Source organism: Diabrotica undecimpunctata, chromosome 2, assembly GCF_040954645.1.
Source record: "Diabrotica undecimpunctata isolate CICGRU chromosome 2, icDiaUnde3, whole genome shotgun sequence".
NCBI classification, from domain to species: Eukaryota; Metazoa; Arthropoda; class Insecta; order Coleoptera; family Chrysomelidae; genus Diabrotica; species Diabrotica undecimpunctata.
Window position 1 is genome coordinate 164,272,494 of NC_092804.1, and position 22,538 is coordinate 164,295,031.

A 22,538-nucleotide genomic window follows, 5' to 3' on the forward strand; every position below is an offset into this window, starting at 1 on the left:
TGATGTTCGTTTTCCTGAGACCAATACCGCTTTCTGGATTGTGATGACCCCGTACTGAAAATGACGATTCATCGATGAAAAAGATATTTTTTATAAAACTATTATGTGTGTGAGACGTATTCATTGTAGCTGTTTAAAACTCCATTCTACGAAATTGATCTTCAGGAAATAACTCCTGAGTTTTCGAATATTTGAAACACTTAAAGCCATATTTAAGCTGTCTTTCCGGGGGATATCTCTTTTCTTTTGTGATATTTTGTACAATCTTGTAAACAATAAGGTGTTTCAAAACTATTTACAATATTTGCAATTATTTGTCTATGAGGTATGGGTCTATTTTCGAAAGTATTAGCCAATTCTGACAAAAAATTTTGATAATACCATTTAATTATTTGAACATTTTCGGGAGAAGTGTAAATAAACATTTTATTAATTGCGAACAGCCAACTAAGGTGCCGATTATCGAGTTATCAATCACATTGTAGGCTATCGCTTAGTATGGTGGGATATTGGCATAGACTCGAGAAAGCGTAGTTGCCACAAATTACTCAACGTATATTACTTATGTTCAGCTAAATGATTAAGGTACTCTATACCACTGACTATAAAATCAAAATATACTGTAACATTATCAATAGATAATTTTTTTAGAGTGAATTTAGTTTAATCTTCAGGTTTATCTAGAAGTGGTCCACATGGTTGCATCATCTTCTCCATTAACTTAAACTTAATACGAGCTTTCGCTTCATTTTCACAAATAACAATGTAATTTATTAAGTGTGGATGGCCCAAATAGCTTGAAAAAACTATATCTGTGTTGATTTACTATCTATCTATCTATACAGCTCTTGCTGTCAAATTTTGGACATAGGCCTCCTCTTCCTTCTTCCACGTCTCTCTATTGTAGGTAGTTTGTATCTACTTCCAGTTGATTTACTTCTTCTTCTCATTGCGTCGTCTCCTTTCGAAGGTTGGCGATCCAAATGGCAATTGTAGTTTTGGAAACTGCTGCGCGAAAGATCTCTGCGGATGAGCGGTCGAACCATCTCCTCAGGTCTTTCAGCCACGAGTTCTGGCGTCTTCCACTGATCTTTTGCCCTGTACTTTTCCTTCCAGTATAACTTGACGTAATTCATATCTTTCGCCTCTCAGCACATGACTCAAGTATTGCATTTTCCTCTCTTTGATTATTCTTAGTAATTCTTTTTGTTTACACATGCGACGAAGTACCCCAACATTAGTAACTCTTTGTACCCATGGAATCCTCAACATTCGTCTGTATATATACATCTCAAAGGCATCTATTCTTTTTTCTATTTCAGAGTCCATTGTCCAACTTTCACAGCCATACAATAAGTCAGAAAAAACGTAACATCTTATCATTCGGATTCTAAGCTGTAGACTAAGGTCTGATCTTGTAAAAAATGTTTTAATGCTCATGAATGTTTTTCTTGCTTGTTCGATTCTTGATAGGATTTCTTTTTTTGGATTACACTGACTATTGATATTTGTTCCCAAATATTTTATGGAATTTACCTGTTCTATTATTTGACCCTTGGCATACACCTGTACGTTTATTGGTGTCTTTAAAAATACTAAAGTTTTAGTTTTGGAAATGTTTAGATGTAAACCGAACATTTCGCTGTGGTGAACTGCTGCATTTATTATATTTTGTAGTTCTTGTGCGTTGCTTGCTATTAAGACGGTATCATCAGCATATTTGATGTTGTCTATGCTGAGACGCAACCCTGTCTCACTCCTCGTCGGATTTGTATGTCTTCGGATGTTGTGTGCTCTATTTCAATTGTTGCCGTTTGGTGCCAGTATAGTTCTGAGATAATTCGCAAGTCTTGTTCGTCAACTCCAGTTGTTCTCAGAATTTCGATCATCTTTTGATGGTTAACGCAGTCAAATGCTTTTCGATAGTCAATAAAACTTGCATATACATCTACATTCATGTCTCTGCATCGTTGCGTTAACACATTTAAAGCAAAAAGAGCCTCTCGTGTTCCCAATCCGTTTCGAAATCCGAATTGAGTGGCACTCATCTGGAACTCGCAATTCTTGTAAATTCGTGTATGGATAATTTTGAGAAAAGTTTTAAGGACATGAGACATCAAGCTTAATATTCGATAATCATCGCATTGTGAGGAATTCGATTTTTTTGGTACTGCTACGAATGTTGATTTTAGCCAGTCTGTTGGTATTTTTCCTGTGTCATATATCTTATTGAATAGTGCTGTTATTAAATCTAGGCTTTTACTTACGTTATCAGCAATTAGTTTAAGTATTTCGACATTGATATTGTCTGGACCGGTGGCTTTTCCATCTTTCTGAGATTTTACTGCATGAATCACCTTCTTTGGTTATTTCTGGGCCTTTTTCATTTATTCGATTATCTGTGGATGGTGGAGAACAAGGTCTGTCGTCGTCAAAAAGAGTTTGTATGTATTCTTTCCATCTCTCTAGTTTGTCTTCTGTACCCATAATTATTATTTCGTTATTATCATTTTTTAATATTGTTGCTTATCTCTTTTTGTGTCTACCTGTCATTTCTTTTACTTTTTTATGAATATTAAAGGTGTCGTATTTTTCCTGAAGTTGTTGGATTTCTAGGCATTTTGTTGACATCCAGTTTTCTTTCGCCTCCCTGAACTTTTTTCTAATGATTTTGTTGATTCGGTTGTATTCTATTGGGCTGGTTTTATGTTTTCGTCTTACGTCCATGAGGTCCATGATCTCTTGCGTTATCCATTCTTGTTTTTTGTTGTGTTTTATGAACCCGATGTCTTCTTCTTGTATCTTTGTTATTTTTGTTTATAGAGCAGTCCATGTTACGTCAATGTCTGTCTGTACCAAGTTTTCGATCGTTTTTATTTCTTCCTCAAGCTTGATACTTATTTCTTTTTTCTGTTCAGGGTTCTTCAGTTGTGAGATGTCTATTTTTCTTGTCACTGTTTTCTTTTTGACTTTGAGAAATCTTTTTAATCTAAAATCCATTATAACTGGATTGTGGATCGCTATGTATATCAGCTCCAGGGTATGTTTTCGTAGATTGTATGTACTTCTTAAAGGTGTTATTGAGCAAAATGAAGTCAATTTGATTTCTAACAATTCTGTCTTTTCTGTCTGCAGGTGATTTCTATGTGTATAGCCTTCTGGGATGCTGTTTGAAAAAGGTATTGGCAATTAACAGATTGTTTTCTACGCAGAATTGTACAAATCTATCTCCTCTATTATTTCTGGTACCTAGACCGTATGCTTCTATGTGGTCTCCTTCAGCACCACGACCAATTTTAGCGTTAAAGTCAAACATGATCATTGTTATCTCACCTCTTTTTGTCAGTGATTTAGTCAGTTTAGTCATTTAGTCAGTCAGTTGATTTACTAACCATTCATATTTGGTGGATTCTGCATGACTAGTACCAATATATTTTAAATAAAGATTTTCCAATTGACTGTGGATATTATATCTATCTCCCATTTTATATGACTTATTGTCAAATAATTATATAAATATAATAACTATGGGTCATATAAATTTCTGGTTAACAAAAGTTTTCTGTCAACTTTCAAAATAAATGTTTTGATCATAATACATAGCAGAAAGAATTTTTTTATGAATTTAGTTATTAATTATATATGCCTATGGATTTATGCATAATATACAATATATTATATCACCAAAATTCTAAAATGACAAATCAAATTATATTTTCAGTAACATATGACACCACCAAACGTTAAAAATAAATTGAATTGTCAGCACACGAATAGAAATTCTTATTTTCGATACAATAGCAATAGTTCATTCTTCAATCCATTATCTTTTTTAGTGGATCGATAACATCCAATTTGTATGGTTATTACAACTCTATTTTCTCCTACGCTTTTGTATTTGTAAAAATTCATGGAATTGTTCGGGTAATTGAAAAAGCTCGAAACTGGTTTCTACATATGTAAGAAATAAATGGCTTCATTTTTTACCTTCGCGTGCACAGGAATAGTTCAAAATTAAAATCATGATCACAGAGAAGAATGAAAGAGCAATATCGAGGTATAAATAGTGGTATTTCGAGACTTGGCATCTACCACAACTATTTCGGTTAATTTAAAATGGTTTAAAAAGGATTAACTGTTTTCTATTTAAAGGATAATAAAAATAAATGGTCCAGTTAAAGGTTTAAACATGCAAAGGCTTTATAGCATTCACGGTTACTTGATGGAAATCCATATTCAATAATACATACACAAAAAAACACTTTCAAACTAATATATTAAATTTTGCATAGACTTTAAAATTGTAAAAAATTAGATTTTATCAAAATATTACAAAAAAATCAGTTTTTGTTAACTTTAGGATGCCAAACCACTCAGTCAGAATTTAATTTTCAAGATGCCAACTTCCCCTCTTTGGCTAATATCTTCTCCTCACATAAATTTGGATCTATTATCAGAAAATAAGAAAGAAAGCAATCGTCATCTAATTAATTCTAAATATCAAACCTTAATTTCTCAATTTTCTTCTTTCAAACAGTTATTCACAGATGGATCTAGAACAGAACGTTGTGTATCATCTGCCTTTGTAACAAAGAATGAAATAAATAAGTATAAACTAGCAAAGACTATTCTTCGTTCACAAATTGTTGAGAGCACGAAATATGCCTCAAACTCATAAAACGGTCGTAAATCATAGGCGTTCCTAAAATGTTTATTCATTAAATAATAATATAATGTTTTAATACTGTTATATATAATATTGATAATATTTTAATACTAATATATTTAGCAAAAAAACAATTAAAACTTTCACGACTAATGTTGGTTATTATATTATATTAATAAAAATAAGAATTTAACCATTAACAATTTTGTAAATAAGAATACCTTATCTCTTTGGATATTTCAATACTAATCTTCGCGTTTAATCACTTTACTAGAAAACCTGGAATTCATATCCGAAGGTACTATTCGTTGCAAGATAATTAAGATGGAATTTCCCAGATTTTTAATAATATAATTATATTCGAAACTTGAAAGGGTGAAGTTATTACGAACGAAAACAATTTTTTTGTTTAGTACGTTTTTGATCGCATGTAATTTACGGCTCGTCGGTGTTTCCGCGTCTACGGCAGTAATTAGCGTCACGAATATTTCTTTTGCGAATTATATGCAGTGCGTGAGTGATTTTTTATTCCATATACCTACGAACATATACGTACCTTTCGCTCGTGCTCGTTTTGTTGGATTGTTTTTGGAAGTTTTACACCGGTACTGTTGCGTACAGTCAGTAAGTCTGTCTATTCACCAAGAGAGAAGACTATTGTCCTGAATATTCACGATGCTCTAGTTTCTAAGAATTCCACAAACACTGTTCGCAACATAGTCGAAAGTTGTGCCAACATGACTGGCGTAGGAGAGTCAACTTTATATAGGTTCCTATCAGAAAGAAAAAAACACGGTATAGCTAACCCAAACACAAACGAAAATTTAAAAAGAGGGAAAAAGCCTATTGAAATTGATGAATTTGCCAAAAATGGTATTCGAAGGAAAATTCATGGATTTTTTTTTAAAGAAGAAATACCAAACCTAAACAAAATTTTACAAGAAGTTAGAGACGACCCGGATTTGCCTCATATCGGACGAACTAAATTGTGGCAAGTTTTAAAAGAATTAAATTTCCGGTGGGAGAAATCAGACCGAAAATCACTTTTGATTGACCAGGAGGAGAAGATGATGTTGGAGAAGAAATTATTTAAGATTCATACGAAAATTCCGGGCTGAAGAAAGGCCCATCTTCTACCAGGATGAAACGTGGGTAAACTCAGGTCATACTCTAAAAAAAATTTGGTCAGATAAAAATATATTAAGCTCCAGGCAAGCCTTTATGGAAGGTTGGTCTACTGGTATCACCCCACCTTCTGGTAAAGTCAGTAGATTAATAATTTCTCACATTGGCAGTGAAAAAGGATTTGTTAAGCATGGTTTGTTGGAATTTCATTCCAAAAGCACAAAAGACTCACGAGGAGATGACAGCTGATGCTTTCGAAGAGTATTTTGAGCAAATGATTGAACACATACCACCAAATTCAATTATAGTATTAGATAATGCACCTTATCATTCACGACTAGTAGAAAGACTTCTAACGAATGCATGGAAGAAACAGGATATTCTTGACTGGTTGCGGAGTAAGTATCTGCCTTACGAAGATGGAATGGTAAAAGCAGAACTTTTAAAAATTACCCGGCAACACAAATCTAAGTTCAAGAAATACGTAGTTGACAAAATGGCGGAAAGGCGAAACATCACAGTCTTTAGACTTCCACCCTACCACTGCGAAATAAATCCAATTGAACTCATTTGGGCACAAATGAAAAGTTATGTGGCTAGAAAAAATACGTCATATAAAATACAAGCTGTACGTGAATTGTTATACGAGTCTTTATAACATATTACAAAACAAAACTGGAAAGATGCAGTAAGACATGTAATAGAAGAAGAACAAAAAATGTGGGATCTTGATAACATAATTGATGCGACCGTAGAGATTATTAACCTAATTATTAACCCTCGGACGACTCGGATTCCGAAGTTGATCCTATTTATTTTGAATTTGAATAGTTTTCTAATCGTAATTATATAAGGTACCTAAGTAATAATAGTTGTAATCGTAGGGTATTAAAGGGGAAAGGCGCAAAATGTCGCCTGTCAAAATGTTCAATGTGTTTTAAATGTATCCATTTTTTTTTCAAAACCTGAGAAAACTAAAAAGCATTTTTGAAAAATTTAAAGGCAGAATGAAATATTTTTTAGAATAAATAAAAAGTTTCTTTTGCATGCAATATTTTTAATTAAAAATTATACTATATTTTCTCTTTTATTTTCACCCCTGTTACATAACGTATTAAAATAAACATTGTAGAAGTTTTCAGGGACTTTCTGCCCTGAGTAATATTGTAATCTTTCATTCTGCGTTTAAATTTTTCAAAAATATTTATTAGTTTTCTCCGAATTCGAAAATAATGGATACATTTAAAACACATTGGAAATTTTGCCAGATGACATTTGGCGCCTTTTTCCTTAATTAAATAAATGTATCTTTTACAAATGGCAAGAAACTTTTTATTTTTGAATAAAATAAATAAGTTTTATTAAAAAATACAATTTACATAAGTACAATTTAAAAAATATATTTATTTAGTTCAAATAAATGTTTCAATCATATACTCTACGACACTGGTCGTTCATCTCTAACCATTCAAAATACCCCCGTAATAGGATTATAAGGTATTGTATTCTTCAGATATAAGGTGGGTTAGTCGAAAACGTCTTAAACCGTCAGTTTTAGGTTGGTTTACTATTACATCGTATTACCTATCCTCTCTGTATTTCAGTTTTCTAATTAGGGTTAAACTTGTAGTGAGCTATCAACAAATTGTGAACCGACTATAATACTATTTTAACAGGAGAACTCTTTGCAATATATAAAGCCATATATTATGTCTGAAAGTAACTTCTTAATAATTACTGACTCACTAAGTTCTCTAGAAATCATCTCAAAAATCAATTCTTCCCATCCTGTGGCCAAACTCATTAGACAAGAATTTCACAACCTAAATCACAGAAACATTGCTTTCCTGTGGGTGCCATCTCATATTTGAATCACGGGAGACGATCTGGCAGATAATTATGCACGAGAAGCCTTAGAGGACACAAATATTGAGTTCTATCAAATTATATTTCCACAGTAAAATGGTTAAAATATGGAATAGCAGATGGCACAAAAAACAGGCAAAATTACTTGAGATAAAACCAATATTTCAACCATGGTCTGATATTTCCACCAATGGTTTTTCTCAGGTTATCATCACACGACTGCGGCTTGGTTATAGTCGCCTAACGCATGGACATCTGATGACAAGGGATCCCCAACCGGAGTGTTCTGCTTGCGAGACCCCGCTAACAGTAAAACACCTTCTAGTGGAGTGCCCGTTACACTGTGCGAAAAGATGTAAATCCGGAATCCTGGAGAATTTGAGAGAACTATTCTTAAAGTGCGATGCCAAAATTTAATTTTATAAAAAGAACTTCACAGAGATTACACTATTCTCGTCCAGAAGATTCACAATACGAAATATATTTTATAAAGTGAACTTTTAACCAACTATAAGCCAGTTTCATTGAAATAAATAACCTCTTTCGATTACCGGAAAATAAAGGGTCATTTTGTGTCATTACAGAAACGTTTTAAACGTACTATTATAAGCTCTCTTTCGAGTTGCCGCCACTATCAATGGAATGCTACTATCTTTAATTATCAATTAAGTTTCAAACCTAATAAATTTTATCTCTTTATAGGGGCGCTCAATTTGGAGGTATCAAACTCTTTTTTATTAAGTACCCTTTTGTCCCTTTATCGAATTTTCCGAATTCCGATTCATTAAAAAGCCATTGCTTTCACCCTGTATTCCATTTAAATTCGACAGAGACATATTTTGAAGGCAGCTGCGTTAATTGCAGACTTTATTTCATGACATGAGCGAGACCATTCTTGATTTTTGAGAGCCATTACCAGGGCAGTAGCAGAAAATATTATACGCTTTCACAACAATATTATAAAAACTGATAAAACAAAAAAAAAAGATTTTTGCAGTCAAAAATCAGTACAATCGTTTTACAAATGGAGCTGGTCTAAAATTAGGGAGAGGAGGAAGGAAAAAAGAGAATATCCAGAATTTTTGACATGACATATAACGGCTTAGATAGAAAATAGAAAGAAAACTTATTAGACATGATAAGTTTCACAAGAAGTGTTTTAGTTTCGCAACTTTTCATAAACTATTGGATTAAATATTTTTCATTTAATAAACAAAGCATTCACCACTGGCTTAAATAAATAAGGAACATTGGGGCTAATAGTCGCCCCAACTTAGACGTCCTGGTTGAGGAGATCGAACGTATCCACAAGAATGTTGAGTTTTGGCAACAATTATGAGGCATTTAAAATACTAAAATAAGCTGAATTTAAACTTTCACATTACAAACAATTGCACATCACGGAAAAAGCTTCCACAAAGACTGTATTGGGTGGAATTTGTAGCTTAAGTTGGTAGTTTTGAAAAATGTACGTGTGTAATCGAAAAAAGCAAAAATATTTTAGATCATTTGTAATGTGAAAGTAATAGGTAGATATGGAGAAGATAATACAAACAATAACGGAGAAAGGTTAATAGATATATGTGATCAGAATGGACTCAGAATCATGAATGGATATTTCCAACATAGAAACATTCATAAATATACGTGGACTCAGGAAACCCGAAACTTAAAATCAGTTATAGACTATGTCATCCTTAAACAAAAAAGTCGACTGAAAACAAAAGACGTAAGAGCATGTAGAGGACCCACTTGTGGCAGTGACCACTACCTCCTACGTTCAGATATTTCATTCCCACATAAAAGAGAACAGAAAACGCCGCAAGATAACCATACAAAGGAGCAAGTACAAGAAGTACGATACAATTTGAATAGTTTACACCAAGAAAGTGTTAGAAAACTATATAAACGTAGACTGGAACAAAAACTAATTGAAACGGAAGATAATACCAGGAATGTTAATCAGTTATACAAAACCATCAAAGAATGTATACACGCCGCTGCCCTAGAAGCACTAGGGCGATATGAAAAGATCGGACAACAAAAACCATATTGGTGGGATCAAGATATTTTGCAGGAAATAACACAGAAAAGAAAATTGTATCAAAAATATCTGAACACAAAAAATGTGGAAGACAGAATCGAATACAAAAGAATGCAAGCGATGGTCAGAAGAAAAATTTGCCAAAAGAAAAATGAATCCTGGAAAAAAAAGTGCACCATGATAAATACATACATTGGTGGAAGCCAAAGTTCAGAAAGCTGGAAACTGTTAAAAAATTTAAGAAACAACAAAAAAAGAGATATTATCCAGTCCATATCACCGCAAACTTGGGAAGAATACTTTAAAGATTTACTAACAGAGACAAGAGAGCCCTTCAAACAGATAGAGAACTATGGTTTACAAGGCGTCAGGCTGATAGGGTCACCAATCAGAATAAATGAGAGAGAAGTCGAAACCGTATGCAGACATCTAAAGAATGGCAAATCACCTGGCCCCGGAAATGTAGCTCCGGAACTCATTAAACATGGACCCAAAATACTAATTCAACGACTACGACAACTTTTCCAGGAATGCATAAATAAACATGAAATACCTGAGGAATGGAAAGAATCGCATATGAGCACCATCCATAAAAAGGGAGATAAATCGAAACCTGAAAACTATAGAGGAATTGCAGTTACTAGTAGTATTAGCAGAATATATGGGAAAATAATAAAAAATCGAATAGAAGAAGAATACCAAGATATGGAAGCCGAAGAACAGGCTGGTTTTCGTGCAGGTCGATCTACAATAGACCATGTCTTCTCTATTACTCAGATAATTGAAAATAAAGTTGCTCGTGGCCAAGAAGTCCATCTGACGTTCGTAGACCTTAGGAAAGCATATGACAGTATCCCGCTTGATAAATTATGGGAGGCACTGGGGAAAACAAATATAAATATAGAATTGATTGAAGCAGTAAAAACGTTGTACTACCAACAAACAACAAGAATTAAAACAGGAAATCTGATAACACCGGGATTCAAAGTGACTAAAGGACTAAGACAAGGATGCTGTATATCCCCAACATTATTCAAAATATACCTCGAAGCAGCACTCAACAAATGGAAGAAAAAATGTACGAATATGGGCATACCACTAATAGACTTAACTTTGTACACTCTGTGCTTTGCAGATGACCAGGTCATCATCGCACAGGACTCTAAAGACCTTAGTTACATGATGCGAAAACTATTAGAAGAGTTTACAGAGTGGGGTTTGGAAGTGAATATGGAAAAAACTGAGTACATGAGTATCGGAGGAGATCAACATAACCTTCTCGTAGAGGAAAATCAAGAGATCAAAATATGTGATAACTACAAATACCTAGGAGTAAAAATCACTCAAGACGGAAAATTAGATGCAGCCATTAAGGAACGAAATACACAGGGAAGGAAAGGCATAGCCTTACTAAACAGCGTACTGTGGGATAAAAACATCTCCAAAGACAACAAAAGAAGAATATACAACACCATAATAAAAAGTATCACAACATATGGATGCGAAGTGTGGCCCCTAAAAGACAGATCAGAGAAAATGCTTAGAGCAACAGAAATGGACTTCTGGCGCCGCTCGGCGGGAATCTCCAGACGCGACAGAATAACAAACGAGAGAGTCCGAGAAATCATGGGGGTTACACATAATATTGTTGATGACATCAAAACGACACAACTCAGATAGTACGGACACGTAAGGAGAATGCCGGAGAATAAAATACCAAGACAAATTCTTGAATGGCAACCAAGAGGTAGGCGAAGACCAGGAAGGCCTAGAAGAAGTTGGAGAGAAGGAGTTGATAAAGAAATCAGAGAAAGAGAACTGGAAGACGATCTATGGAACGATAGAATGAGATGGAGATTGGAAATCGGAAGACGTCGAAGAACGTTGTAAACCGAAATTATATATATATGTAATGTGAAAGTTTAAATTCAGCGTTTTTAGATATATTTAAAATGCCTCTCATTTACTGCCAAAACTTACAACTCAAATTTTATGTTATAGGTTTTGAATGTTATACTTTAGCAATAGAAATTTCATAAAGACCGGTCAATGGGAGCAATAAATTTTATTCATCCCATGAGAATCTTAAAAATTTGCAAAAAGAGCGCAACGTTTATTAATTTAACAAATTTATAGAAAGCTGCATTCTTTACTTTTAAAACGCATTGTGATTTTTGTAGATAGGACACTCTAATCAAAAGATATCTTATCTTTACCGTCGAAATGGTAAAAATTTTATTTAAAATTGATTTCGTGTGCGTAACTGAAGTTCAAAATCGCCGGTCGCTTCAAGCTTTTTTTCGGAGAGAACGGTTTATTTTACACAAAAAGTGCTAAAACATTTTTGCTTAAAATTATCTCAGCTACATTTTTTATCGAAAATAATTTTTTCCATGGTGTGCACATTCTTGGTTAAAACGATTTTTTTCGTCTTCCCGACTAGCCGGGGGTAGGAGTGGTATACTCTTTTGCATATTTTTACTCAAACAGTCTAAGGCATTTAAATGTAATGACGATAAGCTTGATGTATCAAGCATAAACAAAGTTTCATTCACGATACAATACTTAGCTTTAGATGTAGCTGGGGAACTCGAGAAGCTCTATTCTTGCTCATCGTACTTACAAAGAGAGCCAGGGGTATAAATGTGGGAATATGCGGCTGTTAAGAATCACTACTAGCATCGGGTAGCTCAAGTAAGGGTGGAGAGTAACATATCGGAAGAGATAGCTATGAGAAGAGCGGTATGACAGGAATGCATACTATCCCCACTACTCTTTAATCTGTATTCGGAGAACATTCTCACTGAAGCTTTTAACGACACTATCAATGGAGTCAAAATCACTGGCAAAAAATTAATAATATAAGATAGGCTGAAGATACAGTCGTTATTGCATGCAGCTTGCCTTGTTCTCCAGCAACTGATAAATGAAATTTAAAAATACAGCGAGCATTACAGCCGACAGATGAACATCACTAACATGAAATTACTAATCACTAAAATAAATAACAAATGCCGAAGAACAACGAGCTAGCGCCAACAATAAAAGAGCGTAAAATAATGTACATTAGACACTTAATTCGAGGGAATAAATATGAAATATTTCGGTTAGGAGCTACATACTCAGTTCAGAGTTAGGAATACATTTATTTTACAGTGTTGGATACTGAAAAAAGCAAACGCATTTTAAAAATATTAACCAAATGATTTTTGTTTTTAATTTAGCTTTAATCCGGATCTGAGTAAAGGGTTGAGAAACAGAAAACACCCGAAGTGGAAATAAACATTTGATGTGTGTGTGCCCCTTTTGGAAAAAGGGCGGCGGACAGAAAGGGCAGGACGAGCAGGATGTCGTCCGCTGGTGTTACTAGATTAAAAGCAACTTGTGCAATTGTTAACCACTGACCATCTGTTAAAACCGGGGAGGATTTCATAGAAAGAGATGTAAATAATTGTCTTTGGAGAAAATTAAAAGGGATTGTCCAGCTCGAATGAAAGTTTGAAAGGGACAATTAGGGGCTAAGGTTAAAAGGGAACTTAAATATTGTAAAAAAAAGTCGTGTAGGTCAACAGCATGCCGAAAGAGTAAATATGGGAACAATTAAATATTATAAAAGGACGTTGGGTATTTGGCTTCTCTCCTAATATATTTTCAAAGTTTACTAAAGCGATTGTTAACATATTTGAAGTATTTTGATTATTTTTTTGCAATCATTTAGTTCCAAAAATATTAAATAGTAGAATGTTCAAAATTTGCAATAAAAAGTAGTTATACGATTTTGAAAAAACATTACATACACGTAGTTCATGTAATATATGAGCCATATCTGTCCACTAAAGGTCTAAAGGAATTTTTCTTAAAGCTTTTGAAGAAATAGGTGCACAAAAAAACGTTTCTCATTACAACCAAAGATAATGCACAAAACAAGCCTACTTCAGAGAACTGAAATAATGCATTCGCCAGAGTTAATTGATAGAAATTATAGGCAAATTAATAGAAAAGCAAATACACCAATTCTTAAAGTAATATATCGCTTAAACATCAACCATTTTACAATAATAAAAAAAACAACGAAACTGCTGAATGCTACTCTTTTGATCAAACGCGAATTGCAGAAGAATTACAGCTGTTCTAACGTCACGAAAATCCCACTTCTCACAACAATGTAATGATTATTTTAATTTATTTAACGTCTTCTACGACTACTTAAATAATGTTTACTTAGTCTCTAGCTAATGTTAAGGTCTACAAATATATTTATTTACCCAACTCATAACATCTAATTGCCCTTATATAGATATATAATTATTGTCTACCTTATTTTTCAAATTATTTCTAGAATTTAGTGCTATTCTCTTGAGTTTGAAACAGCTATAAGTCTTCTGCGAATCGCCTGGATTTTTCTATCAGGGGTATAGCAAGGGCTGGCGTACCATTAGTTATGGATAAAATATTAGTGGAAATTGCCTCTCTGAACAGCGACAGACAAACTGGTAAGTATGATTTAATATTTACTTGACACAACACTAACGGCTGAAACAGAAGATAAGGTGTACGAGTATGTTTATCGATTTTACCAGATTGCGGATCTATGCGGAAAGATAGAGAGAGACAGAGAGAGCGTTTCCAAGTTGTCCAGTTAAAAAGTTTCGAGTGCATTATAATAGGATATTACATTGGATGTGTCACTTAGAAACTTTTTCTAATTTGAATTCGGCAAGCAAGCAATAGAATATCACTCAGCCTTGGAGACTTGTACACTTCTAATAATAATATTTTTCGGGTGTTACAATTCGTTGTGACGAGGAAGATTAATTCGTGTATTGAGGAATTAGTCCACACCACCCCACGGTTCCACACTATTCCTTCTCCCCATAGGACGCTGATGCACTATAGGGGCTCTCTATCAGCAAAGTGCTTGTCGTGTGAAAGTAATATGTACAAAGACTCACACTAAATCCTAATTCCTAAAAAATTCAGGCATGCAGGCTTTCTATTTTTGCTATCTCCTAGTCACATATCATCGAACTGTATTGCTTGATCGGGCCTTGAGTTCCCGCTCTGGGCTACGTCCTGTTTGGAGACTCAGCTCTCGAGGATGTGGCCTCCTCCTGCCCTTTTTTGTGTTTTGTGCCTTTTGTTAGTATTTTCTTAATTTTTGTTGGTGACAGAAGCCTTTTTTTTTAGTTTTTTGTAGTTTTTTTAGAGTTGTCTGAAAAATAAACAATCAATTAATAAAACTGCCAGTATATTTTGCCGGCTTTTTTTGAATTGATGGAGCTACGGCTATCTACACTTTATATGTTGGCCAGTATTGGCTGTTTTGGTCTTTTGTGCTCTTTCATCGATGGAACGCATCATCTCTCTCAAAATTTATTAGGACTTTTTCTTTCATAGTATCTGTTTGGTATCCATGGTATTTGTTTCAGTTCTCTGAATAGAAAACGTTCAGCAACATATTCTCTGAGGCTTTTGTTGCGGGGTGCTTGTATCTTTTTTTGTTGTTGGTGTTACTTATATATCCTCATGCGAGAGATGCACATGTGGATATTGAAAGTATGATGCTGCTGATATTAATTTGGTGTTTATTCTTCGTTTGCTTCTTCTACCTTGGAGTCCTCTTATTGCAGCTCTGGCTGTTGTTGTTTGTAAATAACAATGAACCAACCATTTTGACTACGACGTATTTGGTTTCTCTTTTCAATTCCATGGGATTCTTTTGCACTTTCAGTTGTTCTAGATTTTCTCTTTTATTTTTGAAGAGAACCGGCTTCTGTTTTATTTGAGTTAATGCATATTTTTCATTGGACACTCTTCTGGTATCCAATGATGTATGTATGTTGTTTATCGCTATATCTAGGTTTCTATGTTTTGCCACAATCGCTGTGTCGTCTGCAGAAAGACTAAGTAGTATTCCTGGTGTTCTTGGGACATTGGCGGTATATATTGTGTACAGTAGGGGTAACAGGATCGCCCTCTATGGTACTTCAGTCTCCGGAGCTCTGTGTTTAGACAAGACTTGTCCTATCTGGACCCTGAACGTCCGCTTGTCTAAGTACGAAGAGATTAGTCCCGTTATTCGTTATGGCCCCGCTGTATTCGTATGCTCTCAATAATTGGAGTCGCATTGTTTAAACACGGATTTTATTTGTCCATTATTTTTCGGTAAACACCAAGAAGTTTATAGCCTTTATAAATATTATAAGGTATCTTTACTGAGGCCAGAATCTCTCAAATTATTTTTAAAATTTTGTCGAAGACGTTATTTATACTGCCATTATTAAAAACAACACGCAAATGGACGTAGGTGTAATCTACTATTGCTCTCATCGCTCACTTATAATGTCTTATAAATTCTAGACCACGGTCTATACCTCACAAATATAATTCAGGATTACAATAGTATGTATTACACTCAACTATATTTGTATTTAAATACAAACAAAATATATATATTTTGTTGTTTTTTCTCTTTGATTTAATTTGATGATTTTTAAAAATATAGATTTGTGAAAAAACCGGGCAGAATCTAGTTTTGACCAGCACCAAAAAATAAAATCAACACTTAATTCCGGCGGGTGGAATATATTCTAATAATTATTGTGTTTTAGTTATTTACCACACCCAATTTAGTCGACAACGTATCACCCTTGGCCATGAAAAGAAGTTCACCGTGTATTCTTTGTTGTTATAACTGGAAGCAATAAAAGTAAAATCATACAAACACCGGAAACGCGCAAACCACTATTAAAAGCACTTTTATGATCCTTAACATAATAAACGTACAAGAAGAACGAAAGTAAAAACTGGTTGTTACGACTCACTCTATTATAAAATTCCTTACCGCAGTCAGCAAACTAGATGTCTTATGGAATACATAGAATAGGTGTACATAAAAGAAATCTAACGAAATCTTGTAATTTACATTATGGTACGATTTTTATATTCGATGGTGCAAAATAAATTTACAATTTTACTAACAGTAAATTTAAAGAATGAAAGAACACTTTTTGCTTCTTCCTAGCGTATTACACTAATTATTATTTTTTACTTCTTTCTGTATATTACAATAATTAAATATTTGTAATTTGATCATATTCCAGTAAGCGGCGTATACTGAAATAAGTGTATCTCAAATGTAACTATTTATTATCTTCTGTTCTAAACTGTGTTCACTATTTTTATATCATTTGTGCAGTATTTGGGTAGTCTTCTAAATCTGCTCTTTTTGCCCGTTGTCAGTCACAGTACCAATATTTTTTTTTCATCTACCGTCACTTATTTTTAAATAAGTGAACTTAATTGAGTACTAAATATGAGCACTGGTAATAAATTCTTTCGAAAATGTCAACTAAACACCTGAAAGTTCCTGAAAACCTCTATCATGTTTATTTTAGTAAGTTACAGGGGTGAAAAAGAAGAGAAAATTAACTGTGATTTTTAATTTCAAAAATCTCGTTCAAAAGAAACTTTTTGTTTATTCTTAGTGACTTTCGGCCCTCGGTAATAATATAATCTTTCAGTCTGCGTTTAAATTTTTCAAAAATATTTATTAGTTTTTTCAGGATTCGAAAAAACTGAATGCATTTAAAAAGCAATGGCCCGAAATTTTGCGCCTACGCTCTTAAGTTTTAGGAAATATAAAATGTCAATTTTAAATTCAGGTAAAATAGATTTTTGATTACTTTTAATGAAAAAATTTTATGTAAAATAATTTCAGATCCACTGAAATCCACTTTTTTAAAATCATCATCATTAAAGTCAGTTTTATACAAAAACTGATATGGAAGATTTTTTTGAAACTTTATTTGTTTGATTTGCATCCACAGTACCAAATCCCTTTCTTCATTCTTTTTTTCTGTGCACTAAATCTTTTTTAGGAGATCTCCATAATTTAAAAATTCTTCTTGGCCATCCTCAAATACGCTAAGTTTGTTTTTTCTGTAAACTTCTTTAATAAAAGTTGTCCAGTCATGTGGCACCTCAATTTCCATGGCAGTTTTTTTTAGCTTTTTCGATGGGAGCATGTATCGTATCGGCCTCCATATGGGTGTGCCCTGGCTCCATAAAGTAGTGGTTTATCGCAAATAATGTCTGGTTGCTCCTTTAAAATCCTGCAGAACATTGTAGCAACATAAATGTTTCTAGTCTGCCAGAACATAAATCGCTTTGGAAATTAAGAGTTTTAATGTCTTTTAAAGAAGTATCCAAAACAAACTTTCTTAAACAAGAAGCTATTTCTTGACCTCCACGTCGTGCTATAGTTTCGTTCCATAAAAAACAAATCTATTTATTGAAAATATGATCTTTTTTATAAAGAGTTAGATTGTAGTCCCACAGTTGACTTTTGTCAAACGATACACTATTTCTCAAGAAGTTGGTCGGCAAACATTTTTCCAAATCAAATAAAACAGTCATATAACTTGGATCTAATTTACTTCTTTTTTATCTTTCTTCTTATTTTCATAGCAGCTTTGAACCATTTTCAAATCGTTATTTAAATCTTATTCTATTGTAATCTTTTCGTGTACCTCATGTTCTGTAAGGTTTGTTTTATTATAATATGACTTAAGGCAAAGACACAACCAACGAATTTAATGGCGGAATATTCTAAAATAAATGAATCGATATTTTAAATCTATAACCACCTAAGTATTATACATAGGTACAAATCATACAAGAGCAAGGAAATAAAATTTATTTCTTTATTATTAAACCAGTAGGTATTAAAGATTGCAACAATTTAGATAATTTAAGGATTATCTACCTGATTTTCAAAAACGACATCAGTATCTAGGCTACCTATTGCACCTTCTATAGAGTTTCTTGACTGATCCATCGCCGAGTCCATTACAATATTGTCAGATGAATGAAATTGCATGTCTACATCTTGTGGGATCATTTCCACAATAACAGGAGCATTATTACTACCAGGCTAGGTAAAAGAAGTTGATATGGATTCTTCAGTAGAATGACCTAAACCCATTTTTTATATTAATAAAATAACGCAATTTGCATACCTGTTTTATTTTAGTACTTATCATTTTCGTTTTCATTTCTATCACCAACTTATTCGAAGTCTTCAATTAAAGACAAGAGCCTTTTAGTTCGGCTTAAATACATTTTTTGCTTTACTTGCAGTAAACTGACTTAAAATAAAACACAGAAGGGTCCTTACAACAACAAAAATTTTTTTAAAGTTATGTATTTAAATTAAAAATAAAAAACTATTAAAAACCGAAATCTAAAGGGGTTGATACGGCTAATGCCAAATATTGGAGGCCCAGGTAGCACCAAAAAAAAGGTGTTAACGGTGTATTTTTCAGTCGGTGGTAACCTACGCTGCCCCCGTGTGGTGTAGCGTACTAAACACTACGAAATTCGCTAAGCTGATGGAGACTTCGCAAAGGCGAATGCTCCTCAGGGTATCTAGCGCATATAGAACAGTTTCAAATGAGGCTCTATATGTCATTGAAGCGGTGATACCGATCGTTTTGTTGTGCAAAGAGCGGTCGAGGGTATATGCGAGGAGGATGGATGTAAGTATAGATGAAAATGAGAGAGAAAGAACGATAGTAGAGTGGCAGAGAGAATGGGCGAATGATAGCGGAAAGGCAAGGTGGACGAAGCAGCTTATTCCAGATCTGAAGTCGTGGTAGGAATGTAAGTTCAGGAAACTGGACTTCTTCCTGACGCAGTTTCTGACCGGACATGGTAGTTTTGGCACGTTCACAAATAGAATAGGCAAATCTGCCTCGGTAGACTGTACTGTTTGTATGGTACAGGACGCTCCCGCCCACATTTTTAACTGCCAGAGATGGGCAAATGAGTGGGGAGATTTCGAGAGGCGAATGGGTTTCGGGCTGGAGAAAGAAACGTTGTAAATATAATGGTGAGAAGAGAGAAAGAATGGAGAGAAGTACTCTGTCTGATTTCTGGGGAGTGAAGAAAAAGGAGCAGGAGGACAAAGGAGGAAATTGAGTTAGGGATCTGAAATTTATGGTTAATATTATTTATTAGTTTATGACGTAACGTCTGAAACATTTTCTTATTTACGTTAATAGGTATGGTTATTTATAACTTTTAATTTTTTTTATTTTAGTTGTTTATTAAGTGGCAAGACCACCTCTCTGGAACGGTAGTTAAGGCTTTAGCCGGAACACGGTTAATCCGGCACTACCCTAGGATCTTCTGGCCTATAATATGCTATACGGCCGAAAGATGCCAGTGTGTCTTGTTCTGTGACGTAAATGTCCAAAAAAGATTTCCCCTACCGTTGCCTGTCAGAATTCAATGGATACCTTCTTAGGCTCTTACTGGAATCTGGCAATACGGCAAAAAAAAATATGTATTTTTAAAGGTCAATCTCAAATATTCATTTGCCTAATAGAATTTTTTGAATTCCTGATTGGATGTATTGTCTCAAGGGAGTCGAAAGGGATAAAGAAATGGCGTATTATTTGTGAACACCCTCAATTTCTGTCATATGATACGGTATACCAATTTTGTCTAGAATTTTACTTAAGATCTAAAAATTCAATAATATAGAGGGTGTTATATTTCAGATAGCAAAGTTGTTTATTTCCGGTATAACCGTAAGTGACATGTAAGTCAAAATATATTTTAAGTTCCCTTATAACTTTTAATCCCTATAAACCTTACTTACTTACTTACTTACTAGCCAACGCCCACCCTTGGCATGTTAGCTATTTGGTGGCGCGCTGACTAGTATAGACGAGCCGTTTCTCGTAGGCGATCTTCATCCTCCTTGGGTGGGTCTGTTTTCAGGGCTGGGCACTCTGGAAGGTGAGCAGCATCCATCTGGGGCTGATCACATAGTGGACAGTTGTCATTTTCGCGGACGCCGATGCGATGTAGATGGGAGGCCAGGTAGTCATGTCCCGTAGTTGTTCTGAACACGGCTACACTAATGGGTCTCGGTAAGTTGCGAGGGATTGGTGACTCTATTAGGTGGGCCCAAGATTTTCCAGCACCGGCTTGTATTTGCTGCTCTTTTATCTTCGCTTTGATTCCTCTTCTAATGGTGGACTTTGCTGATGTGTACGACAATGTGGTATTTTTCCATGATTTGGTTTGCTACTGTAAGCGGAGTGGTTTGTGTTTTAAGACGTGAGGCTGCTTGTCTATATTCGTCCCATTTTTGTGGAAGTATTCGTCTTTGCCTTTCCCAGAAGGTTAACGCGTGTTGCTCTCTGCGGCATTGTATTGGTTCAATACCGGTCTGGGCTTCCATTGATGTAATCGGTGTTGATTTTGGAGCACCGGTGATGACGCGAAGGGCAGTGTTCTGGGCGACTTCAAGCTTGGAGGTGGTGTTTGTACTCGCAGTTATTGTAGCTTCACTCCCATATTCTAATATCGGCCGGACATAGGTTTTGTATGTTGCTACCAGGACATCTTGCGTGGCGCCCCACTTTGTTGCTGTGAGACGTTTGAACAGTCGACATCTCTTTGTGGCTTTCTCTGCAATGTCGTCGATTTGAGGTTTCCACGTCATTTTCTTATCTATGTACACCCCCAAGTATTTTGTTACGTCCTGTCTTTCCAGATCAACTCCTTTATACGTCAGCTTGACAGCAGTCTATTTTGTTGAAAGGCTAAGTACTTGATATACGGTTTTGGTTGTACTGACTGTTAGGCAGTTTTTATCCGCCCATTTTTCTAGATTTTTCAGAGCCTGGTTCATTACTCCCTCTAACGCTCTCAGACTGCTACTTGATGCCCATATTAGGAGGTCATCAGCATACAGGAGGGCTATCACACCAGGTGTCTTTCTAATCATTTCGAGCACATCGTTTATCATTAAGTTGAACAATTGACAGCTGATGACAGCTTCTTGTGGCAGCCCTTGTCTTTGCAGTCTGAATTTGGAACAGTGGTTGTGAAATTTGATTCTCTTATACCTTTCCCCGAGAAAGGATTTTATCCAATTGAATAGTTTGCCGTCAACTCCGGACTTTGCTATCTTGTGTAACAGCAAACCTCTCCATACTGTGTCGTATGCAGCTTTGAGGTCTACTAGCACTGCTACTGCTGACATCTTACGGTGGAAAGCATCCTTGACTTTTTGGGCAAAATCGACTACATGGTCCATGGTGTTCCTGTGTTTCCTGAAGCCAGCTTGAGCGTCGTCAATCAGTTCAAGATGGGTTAAGGCTTGATTTAGTCTGCCCAGAACCATTTTTTCGGCTACTTTGCATAACGAGCTTGTGAGGGATATTGGCCGGTAGCTATCAGTCAGGCTCGGGTCTTTTCCATTCTTTAAGGTGGGTATGACCTCGCTCTTCCTCCACTGACTTGGGACTCTTGAATTTCATGTTAGGTTAATCAAATTCAGAATGGTGCCTTTGGCTGCGGCTCCCAGATATTTGAACATTTCCGGGTACAACTCGTCATTCCCTGCTGCCTTGTCGTTTTTGTGTCAGAGAGAGCCGCTTCCAGCTCCAACGTCGAGAAATCTTCTGAACAGATGTCGTTTATACTTTTGCTCATCCGCCGAGGAGGGGGATAACGCAATAGTCTTGCTCTCTCCCTCTTATTTATTTTAATATTACTCACTTTAGTGTAGTGCTTACAGAGTTCGTTTGCTATCTTTGCTAATCCCTATAAACCAATTTTCATAAATATCGTGTTAGTAGTTTCCGGTATATAGATAGTGCAAGCTCGTCATAAAAGACCCTGTATGTATTATGTTGATTTTGGTATTTGTTGTAATTTTTGGTGTACCTATGTAAAATATTTAAAAAAAAACAAAAATTCAAAAACTAGCGAACTTTAGAATAGCGACTCATATTAATTATTTTTTTATTTTAACTC

General features: G+C 34.9%; 1 protein-coding gene across 1 annotated transcript; it reads right to left on the bottom strand.

Annotated features, from left to right (window-relative positions):
• Positions 1-663: 663 nt before the first annotated feature.
• LOC140433547 (splicing factor 3B subunit 5-like) lies at positions 664-3,493 on the bottom strand. Its single transcript, XM_072521529.1, has 2 exons — positions 3,379-3,493; positions 664-818 (listed from the first exon to the last, which is right to left on the bottom strand). The coding sequence occupies exons 1-2, from the start codon at positions 3,482-3,484 to the stop codon at positions 664-666; spliced, it is 261 nt and encodes an 86-aa protein (XP_072377630.1). The 5' UTR covers positions 3,485-3,493.
• Positions 3,494-22,538: the final 19,045 nt, after the last annotated feature.